General features: G+C 33.6%; 1 protein-coding gene across 1 annotated transcript in view; it reads left to right on the top strand.

Annotated features, from left to right (window-relative positions):
* Gel (Gelsolin) overlaps nt 1-17,096 on the top strand; it is a 52,168-nt gene extending 35,072 nt beyond the window's left edge. The window contains exons 9-18 of the mRNA XM_071583535.1: nt 2,135-2,272; nt 3,108-3,213; nt 4,174-4,433; nt 5,771-5,909; nt 7,386-7,480; nt 7,916-8,038; nt 8,548-8,796; nt 10,119-10,229; nt 11,300-11,425; nt 16,900-17,096. Coding sequence (XP_071439636.1) covers nt 2,135-2,272; nt 3,108-3,213; nt 4,174-4,433; nt 5,771-5,909; nt 7,386-7,480; nt 7,916-8,038; nt 8,548-8,796; nt 10,119-10,229; nt 11,300-11,425; nt 16,900-16,965 — 1,413 coding nt within the window. The 3' untranslated portion in view covers nt 16,966-17,096. The remainder of the gene's footprint in view (nt 1-2,134; nt 2,273-3,107; nt 3,214-4,173; nt 4,434-5,770; nt 5,910-7,385; nt 7,481-7,915; nt 8,039-8,547; nt 8,797-10,118; nt 10,230-11,299; nt 11,426-16,899) is intronic.
* Nucleotides 17,097-17,479: the final 383 nt, after the last annotated feature.

Below are 17,479 nucleotides of genomic sequence, written 5' to 3'. Positions count from 1 at the left end.
AAGTAATTGCAATTCACGCAGTCATAATTCATGGAAAAAAATCAGATGGAAGAAAATGTTTTTTACTGTCAAAAGAAGCAATAATAATGTGCATGTAACATCCAGGGGAATGCCAAAAGGAAATTTGTAAGCACTAGCTTGGATAGTTCCCTTCTGTGAAAAATAATGAAAGGGAATCTCTTTGAGGCTTAAGTAGTAGAATGTTCTATTTCAACGATGCAAGAAGAATGATACAACAGAAAAAAATGTCATTTTAATATCTGCTCCAAAAACAGTATATAGTCAAACTGATTCCTTGGGCTTTGACCAGGAGGTGGATATATCATCAATTAACCCCTGATAATAGGCATTCATTTGTGTATTTTTAAAGTAACTATGTATATATATGTAGCAGAAAGTGGTTCATTCTAAATGTATGGCTCAAAATGCATTAAAAACATGCTAGGTCAGTTTGATTAGATAAAACGTAATTGAAATGTTACTAGCCAAGTATGAAAAATAAAAGAATTTTTAAAATGTTACGGATAATTGGAAAAATATGGATAATAAAATGACATGGATTGTTAAAATGTTACAATTTGGATATTCCCAACCCTATTCTTTTCAGTTGCTTGAATTTCAAAATAAATAATTTGTACTGCACTTAGAGAAAAAGAAGTAATTGAATTTTCCAGGAAAACCTGATTTAAAATCCTTCAAAATTAGTAATAAGCAGGTAATGAAAGGAACATGAGTTCTATTACAGTGGTCTTAGGTGTTAAAAAGATAGATTTGTCATAGTAACTTTGCTTGCAAGTTGTTAATCAATAAAGTTTTACAGAGTACTTTTTTTGTTAATTTTGATACATTCTTCCATAAATTTAATTATTTCTATGTGGTATGTATGATGCATTAATATTCATCCTTAGCAGTCGCTCTTTGTTTCAGTAGCATGGCTTCAAAAGTAGATAATTTTCTTTGTGAATACCAACATATGTACCTAACAGTTTTGATCCATGTAACTTTCAAATGTTTTCCAAAGGCTATTTTATTTAACGTTGATATTTTTTGGCATCTGTAAATAACTGAATGATTTTTCTCTAGATAAATGTTTGTAATGCATGATAGAAACATATCTAGATCCTTAAGGACACTTATTTAATATGATATGGCCACTCATCACAAAAAGTCAATCATTCACTGTACCCCCAGTGCTCCATTAGAAGAATTATCTGGGACCTCAGCTGTAACTGAACACTCCAGATTTGCGGTATGTTAGGATTAAATCATATAGTGGATAAAACTGAAAAGAGAGGCCTGCAGACTTCCAGCTCCTCCCATAATGTGAAGGTTACACATTATGTCATGCAAAACTATTCTTCAAATACAATCTATCCATGTTATTAATGCCATAATCTCTTGGTTGTTTTATTTGCTACTCCTATCGGTTGCTATATAAGTAGCTTTTAACAAGTTTCTGTTCAGATGAAATCAGTCACAGTAAACTTAAAAGTTGTGATGGGTAATCCAAAGGTATAAACTATCAGTAGCTTGTTTTAGTGCACCTGCATTTCCTCTAGTTTTTGGAAAGCATATGCCATTATACGATAGACCAGGTTTAAAATGGGAATGACAAAACGTACAATAAAATAAATAAAACTGTGCTTGGACCTTACAATTAATCCAAAATATGCTCTAATTCTTACATGAATTTAAAAGGTTCAGTTTTAAAAAGATGAAATGGCATGTTGCAAGTTTGAAATATAACACACCTTAAAAGATATGACTAGAAAACTGTGATAAAATTTCTCCTTGTGATAGAGGTCAATAAATTTAAATGTCCTTTTTGAAGTCATAAAAATGTATATTAGGGAGACAATACACCCAAATAAAAATATGCAGGCTATGTAGCACCATTATGTATATGATTTGCCTGAAAATATTTTTCCCAAGTCCTAATTATTTAAAATAAAAGATCTTTTTCTTTAGAGCTATTTTTTAAAATCTACATGATAAAAAATAAAGCTTTAAACATAATATACTCATGTGAATTTCATGTATTTGACTGGATGAATTCCCCAAAAATAATATTGGCCACACACATATTCAAGGAGATATTATTTACCTATTTTAAAATGGACTTCATTTTCCATAGGACTGCTTCATTTTGGATACCATTACATCTGGACTATTTGTCTGGATTGGCAGAGGCAGTACCAAAAATGAAAAGGTGGAGGCGATGAGGAAAGCTGAACAATTTCTTACCAACAACAACTATCCACAATGGACCAGAGTAAGTATTTCTGTATTTTCATTTCAATGGTTGTGTAAATGCAGTTGCATATCAACCATCAAATAATCCAATATATAATAATAATACAAATTTTTTTAGCTAATCATTTAAATTAATAAAGATGATATGTTAAATTACATACAAGTAATGCTTGACAACCTGTTGATGGTCTGATCCCTGCGATTGACATAAATTTTTCTCTCAGTAAGAAAGGTAAAAAGGTTTGCCCAGCCACTGAGATAAGTTACTCGATCAATCAGAAATGTTTTTTCCATTAAATACCCTGCCAGGATTCAGTTTGACTGCTATGGCCTGGTTTTAGAACCAAAAGATGACTGGGAGAAGTCATAAAGGAAAAAGATACCAGGAGGGTTAACAAGATGAGTTAAAGAGAATAATCTGTGAGAAAAATGTGTCCAGCTGAATGTATAGACCCTCATTTAAGCCAAAGCTTTCTTTCTTCTTTGAGCAGTGAGCCTAATGCATAAGAATTTATATTTGAGACTATATTTCCATGATTATTTTTTATAATAGTTTTAAAGTTTTAGGTGTTGCCTTTTTGAAAGGTCCAACTTGTGTTTCTTGTTAATTTGGCACTGTTGTCAACTCTTTTAACATAACTGTTTCAGCAGCTGCAATTACCAAAATAAAATTTGTATAATATCATTTGTATTAATTTTGGCCTAGCCAGGTCAACCACATTCTCACACAATTTTCTCCATCTACCTCTCCCCATCAAACCATGTACCCTTCTCTTCATGGTAAACATTAAAATAAAATACATTCAACAGATTGAGTTTTAACGTCATTTGCACTTCATGTTTTTGTATTGCAGATTCAAAGAGTTGTTCAAGATGCAGAAACATCCTACTTCAAGCAATACTTCAGTGGATGGAGGGAGGCTGGAGATACCATGGGAATGGGAAGACTTGCTATTGCAGGTAAAAATTGTTTTTCATTGTTATATGGTTGATTTGATTATTTTTCTCACCACAACACTGTGTTTGAAAAGTAGTGCAGCAAAAAAAGAGGCATCAATATAAATGGGGTCATTGCCTAAATAAGATTTGAAATCAATTGGCAAGGGCAGGACCAGGATAACCAATTCTCTTGAAATGTGATAGTTATGTTCTCCTTAACTTCTTCATAGCAAAAATGCCCCCGTTTTGGCATAAATGTACAGCCAATAGTTTGAGATAATCACTTTTAATTAATCTAGTAAAAATATGCAGGTCACAGATAAATAATATAATCCTGTTGGTTAGAAGTTGGCATTTAATAAGGTGGTATTGTTCTTGGCTGCCTCATTGCTGAAGTTGCCTTTGGTATAACTTTTTTCCAACATTATCATATTTTATATTTGCTAATTTTGTTAGGAAGCCTTATTTTTATTGGTTGCAGTTTTATTTATAATTTTTCCATCTTTCAGATGGTAAATATTTACATCAAAAAAAGCCATTAGTTGAGGATAGCATAGTAATAAATATATTCTAGTATAACATTGATATAAAAACTAGGATCTGATGGAGACTAATTATTGTAAATAGGATTTCTTCCAATTGATTGACAATAGGCTCATTTTGTGTTGTCAATTGCTGGAGTCCTTTGATATTCCTCTTTATTATTTACACAGTAAATAGTTTCAGTTATATGCATATCAGTTGATCAATGAAGAATACACAACATGCAAGTCAGCAAGATAATGCTGTCAGTGTCAGATTCTCTCATTTAAAATGCCATTCAGTCATCAATAATCTGTTCAAAAGTTTATGGAAACCTTGAATGGCTTAGAAGAGATAATTACTGAGTATTTGACTCCAGGAAAATTCATTTGATATGGTTATAATACAGAATAGTTGCAAAAGTGCTTCTTCTGAATGAGTATTTCACCTTACTTGCAGCCTCCATACCTGAACGCAGTGCTAGCCCAACTCGCAGCCCTGGAAGAGGCAAGCGAATGGTCAAGAGCGGTGGGTGTGCAATGGGATTCATGCCAGACGATGGCCAAAGTGGTGACGTAGAAATATGGAGAGTGGTTAACTTTGAACTGGAGCCAATTCCTGAAAACGCAAAGGGATTCTTCTTTGGTGGTGATTCTTATGTCATTAAGTACACTTATCAGAAAGATGGTCGCCGTGGTTACGTGTTATACTTCTGGCTGGTGAGTTTGGAGAGCATTTATGTACACTGTAATATAGAATGGAGGGACTAGTTCAATTCTTTGACAGCATAGTATTTTCATATGGTATGTTAGTAATAATCAAGCTGACAATTCGCTCATTGTGCCATCCATTAACTAGTCTATTAAATTTTGGAACCTCCTGAATGAGTAATAAGTTAATTCAACTGTTTGAATCCTCTTTTCTCCACTGCCTAGTTCCTGATTATGCCTTACCACATGATTTAAATAGCATGTATACTTTGTAATGCTGCACTTCTACATTTTTTTCCAGATATAAGGAATTTCCAATGCAACAATTTCAGAGCGTAAAAATCATTCGCCTTGACTGGGACTCGAACCCAGATCCCTCAATATCCGGTCGAGTGCTTTAGCCACTTAAGCTACCGAGGCGTCCTCTTAAACTCTGAAATTTTTTGGGGCTTTTAAAGGAACTAGATGTTATGACGAAATACCGTACATACAATGTCACATGTATTCGTAGTCGTGCGCGAGGCGCCACTGTCCACGAGGTTAAAGCCAACTTTTAAACACGTATGGTGTTTTCCCTTTGACAAATTCCAAAGAAACTGCGGGAGATGCCGCAACAGTAACTTTTAACGGAGTCATCCGCTAATGTGCATTTCAATGCAACAATTTCAGAGCGTAAAAATCATTCGCCTTGACTGGGACTCGATGATTTTTACGCTCTGAAATTGTTGCATTGAAATGCACATTAGCGGATGACTCCGTTAAAAGTTACTGTTGCGGCATCTCCCGCAGTTTCTTTGGAATTTGTCAAAGGGAAAACACCATACGTGTTTAAAAGTTGGCTTTAACCTCGTGGACAGTGGCGCCTCGCGCACGACTACGAATAAATGTGACATTGTATGTACGGTATTTCGTCATAACATCTAGTTCCTTTAAAAGCCCCAAAAAATTTCAGAGTTTAAGAGGACGCCTCGGTAGCTTAAGTGGCTAAAGCACTCGACCGGATATTGAGGGATCTGGGTTCGAGTCCCAGTCAAGGCGAATGATTTTTACGCTCTGAAATTGTTGCATTGAAATGCTCATTAGCGGATGACTCCGTTAAAAGTTACTGTTGCGGCATCTCCCGCAGTTTCTTTGGAATTTGTCAAAGGAATTTCCATTTAGCTTATCTTCTGACACTTAACATATTTACAATTTAATAGAAATTGCTCATAATTTTACATTTGATAAAAAATTGATATTTTTTCATAATTTCATAAGCTAGTAGTTGTTGACATAAAATGTCTTATATCTATTATGATTATACAATCTATTATGTGTTGAGTGTAATTTTGAAATCATTCAAATAGGGCAAGGACAGCACCCAAGATGAAAGAGCTGCAGCTGCCCTACATACCGTTCAACTAGACAATGAACTTTCAGGGAAAGCAGTCCAAGTCAGAGTTACCCAAGGAAATGAACCAAGGCACTTCTTGAGGATCTTTAAAGGTAAATGAGTTTCTTTCAGGTACAAATTTTGCAGCCAAACCTAGTGGTAATTCTTTAAGTTGATCTAATCCTACATATTTTTTCATGAGAAAGCTGACGTGGATGTTTTTGCTGGAGTATGTGATGAACATATAATCACTCATTTAAAATGCTGATATTGCAAAAAACATATTTTAATGAATTCAAAGCAAGAGCCTACGTATGCCATTAGAGCTACTCGTGGAAACCATTTAACTCACAACATTGACACTGAATGAAACCGTAGAAAATGAAGAATGAATGCTCAAAACAGGGATGGTGCTAGACATTTGGGGCAATTAGAGCATAAGGGTCAATCAAACATGATCCACAAATAACATACAATGAGAACTTTTCCAGTGCAAAGCAATGGAAATAAAACTTTTGTCAAGTATTTTTTGCAGTTGCTATGAAAATGCTTGTGGAAAAAGTTTACTGCATAAAAAACTATTTGCAATGAACAAATGTACATCCATAAGACAATGCCACTCTATTTTGTTTGCCATTTACATTAATAAAAGGCAACATTTTTTGTTTTCTTTTAAAAATTTATTTTAGTGTCATCATCATTACTATTATTATTAATGGTAATCTACTGGTTAATAGGGGTTTTGGATGAAGACACTGGCCACAACTCTGCTACATTTCTAAGGGTAATCTAAAAAGACACACTGACATCCTATGCTACAATAAACCCGAATTCAATTCTGCTTATTTTCTGCCCTTTTATCCATCCAATATGCCTATCCTTATCCTCCCCCTGCCTTGCCAACCCCCCCCCCTCTATCACCATCTGCATCATCCCATCGCCAATCAAAGTTCTCAATATCTGCCTTTTCTCCCAGAAACCCTCTCCTCTATTCCCATGCCTATTACTTCTTTTTTTGTTTTCCTATCCATCCATTTTACCTTTTCAATCCTTCTCCGTGCCCACATTTTAAAAGCCTCCAATTTTTGGTTATGATTTTCCTTTAATTATCAAGTTCCAGAGCTATACCAGACTATGCCTCATGTTGAAGTGTTAACTGATATTTTCTTTACATCCCTGCACTAGGTGCTGCTAGGTACATCCAATCATACTAGGTATTTCCTCTTCCGCTGTGGTATCATAGGAAGTTAAAAATACCATATTTATTTACTTATCTTCTGCATAGAGCTCTAATCGTTTTGGCAAAAATAAAGTTAGAAGTGGGAGATTACACAAAAGTTACTATTTTCAGAGTATTTAGTTTTAGAAATGAGGGGCTCTCTTTCAATGAAAAGAGAAATTTGTTGAATGTTCAGTGAAGATATGTTTCTCCTTCTTTCAGCAAAGAACATAAATGCTCACTCATGTTGTTTCAATTATTGAGTGCTTTCTGTTCTTGTTTTGTGGAATTTATCTTCCCTTTTTTTGTGTCAATTTTGTCTATATCAGATGAAAAATAATTATTTGAATTTCCCTGGTCATTGTTTCAGGAAAACTAATCATCTTTATGGGTGGACATGCTAGTGGATTCCGTAATGTGCATGATCATGATACTTATGATGTTGATGGTACCAGATTATTTCGGGTGAGAAGATTTTTCTGTAATCAGCCAAAACAACTATCAATCATTTTTTGTTAAAACAAGCTTACCCACAACAGAGTCATTGCTTTTCCATTGCAACTTCCATTCAAATCCCTCCATATGCCTAACTTTCCTCATATTTTCTTATTTAAAACTGCTGCAAGAAGTGTTGGCATTAATATTAAGAATGCAAGACTAGGTAAAGATTATTTTCTGTATAGAGGTTTGGTGCATTTCTTTGCCATATGTATCAATTATTTAGACATTTGTATGTTGAGCTTAAAAGTACCATAAAAAGTGTTGTTGATGAAAAATTCTATTGCAGAATTTTCACAATTATGAAATAATATGTAAAGAATTTGACTTATCGAGTATTTATGACTGACTTGATATAAAGGAAAAATTCCTCTTAATCTGCCATTTACATATTTGTAACAGGTTCGAGGAACATGTCCTGATGACACAAGAGCAGTCCAAGTGCCTGAAGTAGCAGCTTCACTGAACTCTGATGATGCTTTTATCCTCGAAACTCCCATCAATACTTACATCTGGCAAGGACAGGTAATTGATAAAACTCTGTTAATTTTTTGGTGCCTAAGATGTATGGATGTGGTTGAAAACTATCAAGCAATATCAGTTGCCACTTAGTTGAAAACCTAAATCGATTAAATTGAAGGCCCTGTGACTTGCTTCATTCCAAAAGGCATTAAAAACATTATATTTCTAAACAAGAAGTAATCTCTTTTTGGAATCAAGAAGATACTTTTATTATTATTATGGCTCTGTTCCAATGATGGTAGTTTCATTCCATTTCGGAAGACATCTTCACGATAGGAGCTGATGGTTCACACCACCTCTATTTGATCTGGAGATTTGTTCTCAAATGGAATAGAATAGACATTGTCATGATGATGCTCCGACATGGAAAAATAACCAATAAATACATGACCTTCAAGAGGCACTGAGAAAGTTTCCGGCAGAAATGTTTGCCTTTAAGTGTTAAATCAGTCACAGCAATTCTTTAGAGAGGTAAGTAAGGATAAATAACACCTTTGTAATGTGTCTTGCAGAAATGCTCTGATGAAGAGAAAGAGATGGCTGTCAATGTATCAAAGCTTGTTTCCCCGGATCATGATCCTATTGTGGTGCCTGAAGGTGAGGAGCCAGAATTCTTCTGGGAAGGCTTAGGTGGGGAGGGAGAGTACGCAAAAGAATTTCTTGGCAGAACAGGTCCTCTTCTCGAGCCTAGACTATTCCATTGCCACATTAGCCCAAGTGGAAAATTCAGTGTTGAAGAAATTGGTAACTTCAAACAGGAGGTAAGCATTAGAGGAGTCATATGTAGAGTTATTAATTTCTACAATTTAAGTTATAAATGCCCATATAGTTGATTAGAAGTAAAATGAACCCCTTGCACATTTGAAATTTACAGAATTGTGGCTTATGCACTGAGTTTGAAAAATGAGCAATGAGCCAACTTGGCCTTATTATATATTGGCACTCTTTCCACTGGTCATCTACCCTTGCATATAAGCAATCACTACACTCTAAATATGATGTGACATTGTCTTTACAAGGCCAGCCACTAATTTAGCAGATGTAAAAATTCAAACTAGAAGCAAATCCCTAATTTAGACAACATTTTTGCTTGCTCTAAGAATGGGCTGCAGTAAGAGGTAAATGCTGTGTCGAACACTAATTAATCTGTTTAATATTTGTTACTTTGTATATTAGACTTTCTCAGAAAGTGTACAGAAAGGTACAATGAAAAATATTCCTATCCATTAAATAACCTGCATAAAGCATGATATAATAATTCCTTTTTACGTTGCTCAGGTAGCAGCATTCTACACCATGCCAGTAATATATTATGTACATTTAAATAATGCATTAATTAATAAATTAACATAATATTGTTTTTCATGCAAAATATTTTCATAACCTATCTGACTCCAGAGATTTTTCTTTTTATACTCTGTTCATTTATCACATTTCACCTGACATTCATAATTTAATCAAGAAAAATTGTGGAATTAAAGTTTATTTAACTGGTGAAACTTGTAATCAAATGAAAATAAGTCTGAGTTTTCCCTGTCAATAATTAAATACAAAGCTGGCAAAAGTGGAATGGTTGCACTTTTTATACATGCCACTAAGAACAAATGCTACTATGTTTAAAATTCTGTAATTCCAAAAGATAATTTTAGAGAATTTGTCACAAAAATAATAAATTATTTGAAATTGGAAAATGTGGCTCCTGAAAGTTGACAAAAGATGGTTGGTTTTACACTGCTTTGTGTATCTTGAATGAAATATAAATCATCACATTTTTTACATTTTGTGCATTAAACATCTCATGAATGGCAGATAAACAATTTGGTGAGCACTGAAAAAAGTGTATCAAAATTTAATCACCTACAAAAGGTTTCATTTGCTCAATGGCAATTTAAAATATCTGTTGCATGTATTGAAATTATTTTTTATCTTATTTCTAAACAGATGGTTATTATTATTCATAAAAAATGTGCTTCAATGAGTATGTCATATGAACCCTATACATAAAGTTCAATTCTTTATCTGCTCTTACACTCTACTCAAGAATAATTTTAATTTGATAATGACTTAATGTATGTATTTTTAGGACTTGGATGAAGATGATGTAATGATGTTAGACACTGGCGATGAAGTCTATGTATGGATTGGAGATAAAGCCTCTACAGAAGAAAAACAAAAAGCAATGAAGGTGGCTGAGGTAATTTAATCATAGTCATATGCAATGAACTTCACTTATTTAGCTTTAATATTACTGAACTATTCAAGTATGTACAGGTATAGCCAAGTTTTTTCAGTGATTATGTACTTTTTCATGGTTTCACATTCCTCTATGACAATTGCCCTGAGTGTGGTTTATCTTTTATTGCATATATATATTATACACTAAATATACCTTTCTGCATAGGTAATGGTTTTTTTTAATCTTGGGGAAAAGGCAGCTCTCCCAGTTTTAAGTCTTGGCTAAAAGAAGCCTCAAGCATTCAAAATAAGTTTTGTAGTCACCATGGGATGTCAGTACCTATAAGGATTGATAATTAAATTGAGTACAGCCAATGGTATCAAAAATTTATTAATATTGCTTGCAATATTTCTGCTGTAGTTTGCAAAATTTATCCTAATTACAAACTTTATCCCAATATACCTAATATACATATTAGGTATATTGGGTAATATTTAGCAAAAAAATTAATTCAAGAATTATATTAATGTACTCACATGTAAATAAAAAATAATTAAAAATTTTCTTTTAAAATATTGCTACATTGCGTTCTCTATACCACAGGAGAGAGCCATCAGAAAAGTTTTGTGAGAGTTGAGTACAAAAGGTTTTAGTTAAGAAAACTCTGATTTCACACATAATTATTCCTTCCAATGGAGGTAAAGAGCAAAATAGTATCTTTGAATTACTAAGTGTATGAAATGTGAAAGTGAGAGAAGATTAAATTTGTTATTTCAGATTCAATGCTTTCCGAACATTTTATATTGTAGTTTGAAAAGATCCGGTCAGAAAACCTGTCAGGGGGTTTCATAGGGTGCATTAATAGAGGCAGATCTTTCATAATCACCCCAAAAATGTCTATTCTGGCAACTTTAGTGCCTAGTAAATTTTAGTAAGTTAGCCTATTTTCAAATTTTAAGTTATACAAGTATTAGGAGGGATGCAATAATGTTACATAATTGGATTTTAATGAAGCTTAGCAATGAAATATTTCGTTTTTGTCACATTTTCATTTACGCTGACTTAAATTTTAAACTGTTTCTCCACAGGATTACCTGAAGAATGATCCAACAGACCGAAGCCATGAAGTGACTCTCATTTTCACACTGAAACAAGGAGAAGAGACAGACAATTTCACTTCATTCTTTCCAACCTGGGATTCAACCTTATGGGAGGTTGGTAAAGTCAGGGAGTAGGAGCAGCATTTTCCATGTGCATTTTTAATGAATTTTGAATTTTTTTACACATTTTACAACAATCGAATTTGTATTTAGATACATGAATATTACTAATATTCCTGTTGAACTGAATCATGAATGTTCCTTCTATTGAGAAATTCCACCTTTCATATGTTAACTAAATACTAATTCCTTTCTTTAAAAACTTTTGCATGGATCATTTTCAATTGTGTGATGACTGACAATTGTTTAGAATGAGAGTAATTACCGTTGGTATTGTAGAAAATGTTTTTGCTTTCTATCAACTTTTTGTAAAATACCTAATAATAACCAAACTTGTAATAAGAGCATGCAAATGCCAGGTGATGTATATTTGAAGTGCTGTTGAAGAATATATGTCCATGAAATTCTGCTGTCAACATCATTAAATTCACTGCTCTAAAACACCTGATGTGCTTTATTACCTTAACTTCTTCCTCTTGCAGCTATCTTAATAAGTGCACCTTAGATTGTATTCTTTTGAAGGTGATTGGTGTTTGAAGCTTACTTTTTCCACTTCCTTGATACATGTTCAAGTTCCATTGTAATGGTAATTATCCTGCATGAAATACTATTTTTCTATTTTTTTAGTGTATGTAGATGCTTTTAATGCAGTAGAGCCACATATGTGTTATGCACAATCTTCATTCCATGTGAAATATTTTTGTTAAAGTCTCATTTCAAGTCTCTTCCAAGATTTATATGGAGCACTGTGTTGTGCAATAAATAGCTTTGGTCCTGAATGCTAAGTTAGTTTATTTGAAAGGGTCAGCATAAATAATAATTGAAACAACATAAAAGACTCAGTATTTTTACATTCAAATATTCATTCCAGAAATTCCTCTCAGGCCTTCTCCTGGGTAAGAGTTAAGTCGAAGAAGAGACCATTTGGTCTCAATTTTACCCAAATAAAGACCTATATCTATTGATCTAAAAGTCTCAATCCAGTATTTTGATGCCTGAGTTGAGGATTGAAACGACGATCAGAATGGAGACTCCCACCTAGTGGAAGACCCAAGAGGAATTTCTACACTCAATATGCTGGTAAACCACCAGCTTGTAAAATATATATTGTACAACCCTGGTTTTGTTTCAGAGCAATTCTTTTAGATGAAGTTACAGGAATTATAAATAGTTATAAATGCTGTTTTTTGCCAAAAGGCGGTAAGGTGGCATGGTGGGATATTGGGTAGAAGGATATGAAGGGAAGGATAATTGGTGGGTGCAGAGGTGGTTGGGCTGAGGGGCAGTTGGCTGGGCACTGGGAAAGTGTGGTAAGGGACACAGAAACAGAACTAGTAAGAGTGCCTTTGCATGGCTCATTGAGGTGTTGCCTATTAGTGGGAAGGGAGGAGGAGGAGGCGTGATATCCAAGTATTAACCCCAAAAGCACAACCATCATACTCTTTCTCCCTCTTCTCTCCCTTTTCTCCAATAGGTAACATCCCACCGAGCTGTGCAAATACAACCTTATCCAATCCAACATCATAGTAGTAGTTATTAGGGGAGGTGACTGAGATCATGTGTGCCATTAGGGATGAATGGGAATGGAGGGAGAGTGGAGAGGAATGCAGTATTGGCATTCGCCTACTCTTAACAAAAGGAGCCAGGGTGCCCACAGTTTAACGTCCGATGAGACAGATGGCGTACTCACTTAGTGTTTTTTACAAAGCATCTCAAGTAGGGATCAGGATACCACTGAAAAAATCTGGCATCTCTAGGATTCAAACCTGGGCCCTCTGGGTAGGAAGCCATTACATTAGCTACTGCTCCATCTGGATGTCCCAATTTACTTATATTACCATAAACACACTTTTCCCAGTGCCTACCCACTCCTTCACCACCTTCATTAGAGCCAACCAACCATTTTTCTGACTCCTAACACCTTGTTATTACCAACAGTTCCCAAAAACTGAGTATCTCTAACTGGTTCATTTCGGTAACTTCACCTGGAGGTTTACAGAATTTCAAAACTTGGGTTTTGCAATAAATATTTTTATGTGGAATTACCAAGTACGAGGTTAGTTTGAAAGGTTCTTGGAATCCCCACGCGATGTCAGTGCTATCGCATCAAGTTTTCCACATAGCAATGGGTAATTTTTATAAGTAAATACGTAATGCATTAGTGCTCTGGGAAGATATCTGCAGTGTGGATACCTCTCTGTTTTTGTTCTTGTATAGTGATTTGTGAAGATGGGAAAAATTGAGATTTCAGCTGAGATTAAATACTTGGTAAAGAAAGGTATGATAACAAACAAAATTCATGCCGAATTTCAGAACACCCTGGGGGACTCAGCTCCTTCATATTCGCCAAATGGACAAACAAGTTAGTTTGGTCGGGACAGATCCATGTAGTAGTCGACCAAAATGTGCCACCATCCCAGAAATTATTGCAAAAGTGCATATCATGGTCATGGAGGATCGCCAAATGAAAGTGCAAGAAATCACTGAAGCTGCAGGGATGTCATCTGAATGGACATATCACATTTTAACAGTGGAATTGAATGAGAAAATTATCTGCTAAATGGGTGGTGTGACTCTTGATGCAGGATCACAAATGCATCAGAATGGGAATTTTATAACAATGTTTGACCCATTTTAAGAGCAACCAACAAGATTTCTGCACCTGTGTGTGACCACACATGAAACTTGAGTCCAGTAGTATACCCTAGAGATAAAACAGCTGCCAAAGCAGTGGTAATATGTTGATTCACCACTACTAAGGACAGCAAAGAAAATACAGTAGACCAGAAAGTTGATAGCTTCAGTTTTCTGGGATGCTAAAGAGATTCTGCTGATACATTATCTTCCCATTGGTCAAACAAGTACTGGACAATATTATGCTAAACATATTTCATCAAGACAATGCATGCCCACCCCCAAGTGTCCTTTTCAAGGCAAAAGTACGTGAACTAAGATAAGAATTGTTGCCACACCCACCTTATTCACCTGATTTGGCTCCATCAGATTTCCATCTCTTCCCCAAGTTCAAAATTTTCCTTTATAGATGGAGATTCTATTTAAACAAAAACCAAATAGACTGGTATCATGCAGGCCGGAAGTTATATAATTTTTGAGATGGGATCTAGATATTGGAAAATTGCTTGATTAAGTGAATTAGTGTACAGGGAGGCTACAGTGAAAAATAAAAAAAGTTTCACTCAGGTTTTGAATTATTTTTTTCATGAAGCAATTCCAAAAATTCATGATGAAAAACACTTCCTCAATCAAATTAAATAGGCTTGATCTAACAGAGAAAAATATGATGTTAGGTATGATGAAGAATATCAAAAATTAAAAATATACCATCCAAATGATGAGCTTAATGATGAAAAGATGATTTAAATATGCATTCACCATAAAAATTTTGGTTAGAAAATTTATGCATAATATTCTAAATTAACTATGAATGACTTAGTAAAACCAAACAGAAAAAAGCATGGTAATTTGTCTTGAGAAATGACATGGGTGTGGGTTGTTGATATTTGAGAAAACAAATTGGTATAAAAACTTATCAATTGTTATTACCTAACTTTAACATTGATAATATGTAAATAGGCCATTGTTGATCATGCCATCTTACTGTTTGGACAATAGAAGCTGTATCTTAATATACTACCAGGAAAAGATAGTTTAATTTCTTTCTCAAAAATGTTCAGTTCAAAACAATAACATAAAACAGGACAATGGGGTCTAGTCTGATAGTAAAATATCGTGTTGAAAATAATACACTTTCAATATGGGAACAGTTTACATTACTACTATATCAGATTTTGTACATAGTGGACTGAATTTTTTCTCATGCGAAATTGGAATGATTATCTGGAGGTTCTGAATTAAATATCTAGTTCACAAAATTATCTCACCAGGAATTGAGAGGTAATTCAAGATCTTAAGCAATCTTTACTATATGATGGGGCTAACTCATTAATTTGCTACTTACCATCAAAATCACCCCGAATGCCACCCACTATGAATTAGTTTCATGCTAAAAACTACCTATACTATTAAATATTAATCGCAAATGTGTACAATCTTTCCAAAGATCTATTTATCATCTTGTAATTAACTCCCTTTTTTTGTGCTAGTATTGCTGGATTTTAGAGATCATTTATTATTAATTACCAAGTGAGCAATCAATTTGCCTAGTTTTCTACTGCAGTAGGAAGTTAATTTTAATGGTTTTTACCATATTCTAGTTTCCTGAGTGTGAATAACTATGCTATGTATGTTAGTTTTTAATGAAACCCATCTATATTCATGTTTTAACAGAACATGATATTCCATTCCTACCAGCCACCATCATAATTAACCCAAGGCCGGTTTTGATGGATGATGGTAGAGCTCATCCGGGACTAACAATAAACCATATAGCATTTGGGTTTCAAGTCAGGATGACTAGTTTCTATTTTGCACCATATTTTGTTTTTCTTAATGTTCTCAGAAACAGGAAAGTGGACCTTTTAGATTTGATTGATTTCTCACATGGTTGCCTAAAGTTGTAATCTGAGATTTGAATCCAGAACCCTTCCATCAGTACGTGAACGCTCTACATACTGGCCTCCTAGATCTCCCATTGTTGCCAATCCTAGTTCAATTTCACAACCTGTAGTAAATGTTAATCCTTCATATTGGTTATTACAGAAATGGTTTAATTATCTTCTATTTCCTTAAAGAACCATTTGCTACCATATTGATGAAAAGAAATGTGATTGAATGAACTAACCTGTATTATCTGGTCTAAGTAAGTACACTACCCCTCTTCAACTATGAATAATAGTCTTTCATCCAGATACAAATGCTGTCAATTGGCCCATTCAAAACCTACCTTAACCATAAGACTTCTGCTGTCCAATATAAAAAAATAATTATTGAGGATACGTAAGGCACAGAGAACAATACTATGATGGCTTGATTTATTTTTCTAGCACTATGAACAATTTTTTTTATCATTAAATTTGGAGAATCGAATAGGCATTATATCTACCCATAATTCTTAGTACTTATGATTCCATGAGAATTTATCATTAACTCAATTTCTGTCTCTTTTGACTTAAAACAGAGTATGTGCAAAAAATTTTAACAACAATGACAATTTATATGCAGAAATATAAATCCCAAGAGCAAATGCACTTACACAACACAATTGCAAATATTTCAGATTTTCATTCTGAACTTCATACATTTACTGAATGAAATTGTCGCTAGAGTAAATAAGCAAAAATCTTTAACTAATATATGTCTTTATGATCATTAAGATGCAGTGATGCCTATAAATAAGACCTTTGATTACAAATTTTATAGTGGCTACAATACACATCTAGATATGCATCCACTATTTATGTGCAATAAAATACTGGGAAATGAGCATTTAAGGTTAAAACAGTATTGATTAATATGAAAATTTTATAATTCAGCATTTCTCCACCTAGGCTCGTCCATCATATGAAGATATGAAGAGACAAATTGAGGAGCATAATTCCACCATTGAAGAATGATTGGAGTTTTGTATATATTAATACCATTTTAATATTTATGTACTCAAAAAGTATGAAAAAATAACAGTGATTAATTATATTTATGTGAACTTACAGTAATGGGATGCTATACCCACTTTTTGAGAATTATTAATATTTTGATGACTAATTATAAAGAATTCTTATATATATATATATATATATATATATATATATATATATATATATATATAAATCCCAAGAGCAAATGCACAATGCAAATATATATATATATATATATATATATATATATATATATATATATATATATATATATATATATATATATATATATATATATATATATATATATATATATATGTATAATTTTTTAATGGATTGTTTTTGACTTGTCTTCAGCTTGTAGGGAACAACTTGAAATATACATGCAAATTTTGAAGGAGCTTAACTGGTATTCTAAATATAAATTATTTCACATCTGCCTTGGTTAGGCTAAATTTGAATTGTAAACAAAAAATGATTTGGCCGTTTAATG

Source organism: Hetaerina americana, unplaced genomic scaffold (genome assembly GCF_022747635.1).
Source record: "Hetaerina americana unplaced genomic scaffold, ioHetAmer1.1.p SCAF_14, whole genome shotgun sequence".
Lineage (NCBI taxonomy): Eukaryota > Metazoa > Arthropoda > Insecta > Odonata > Calopterygidae > Hetaerina > Hetaerina americana.
Note: the sequence above shows the minus strand (reverse complement) of the source record. Positions and strands in the feature narration are given on the sequence as shown.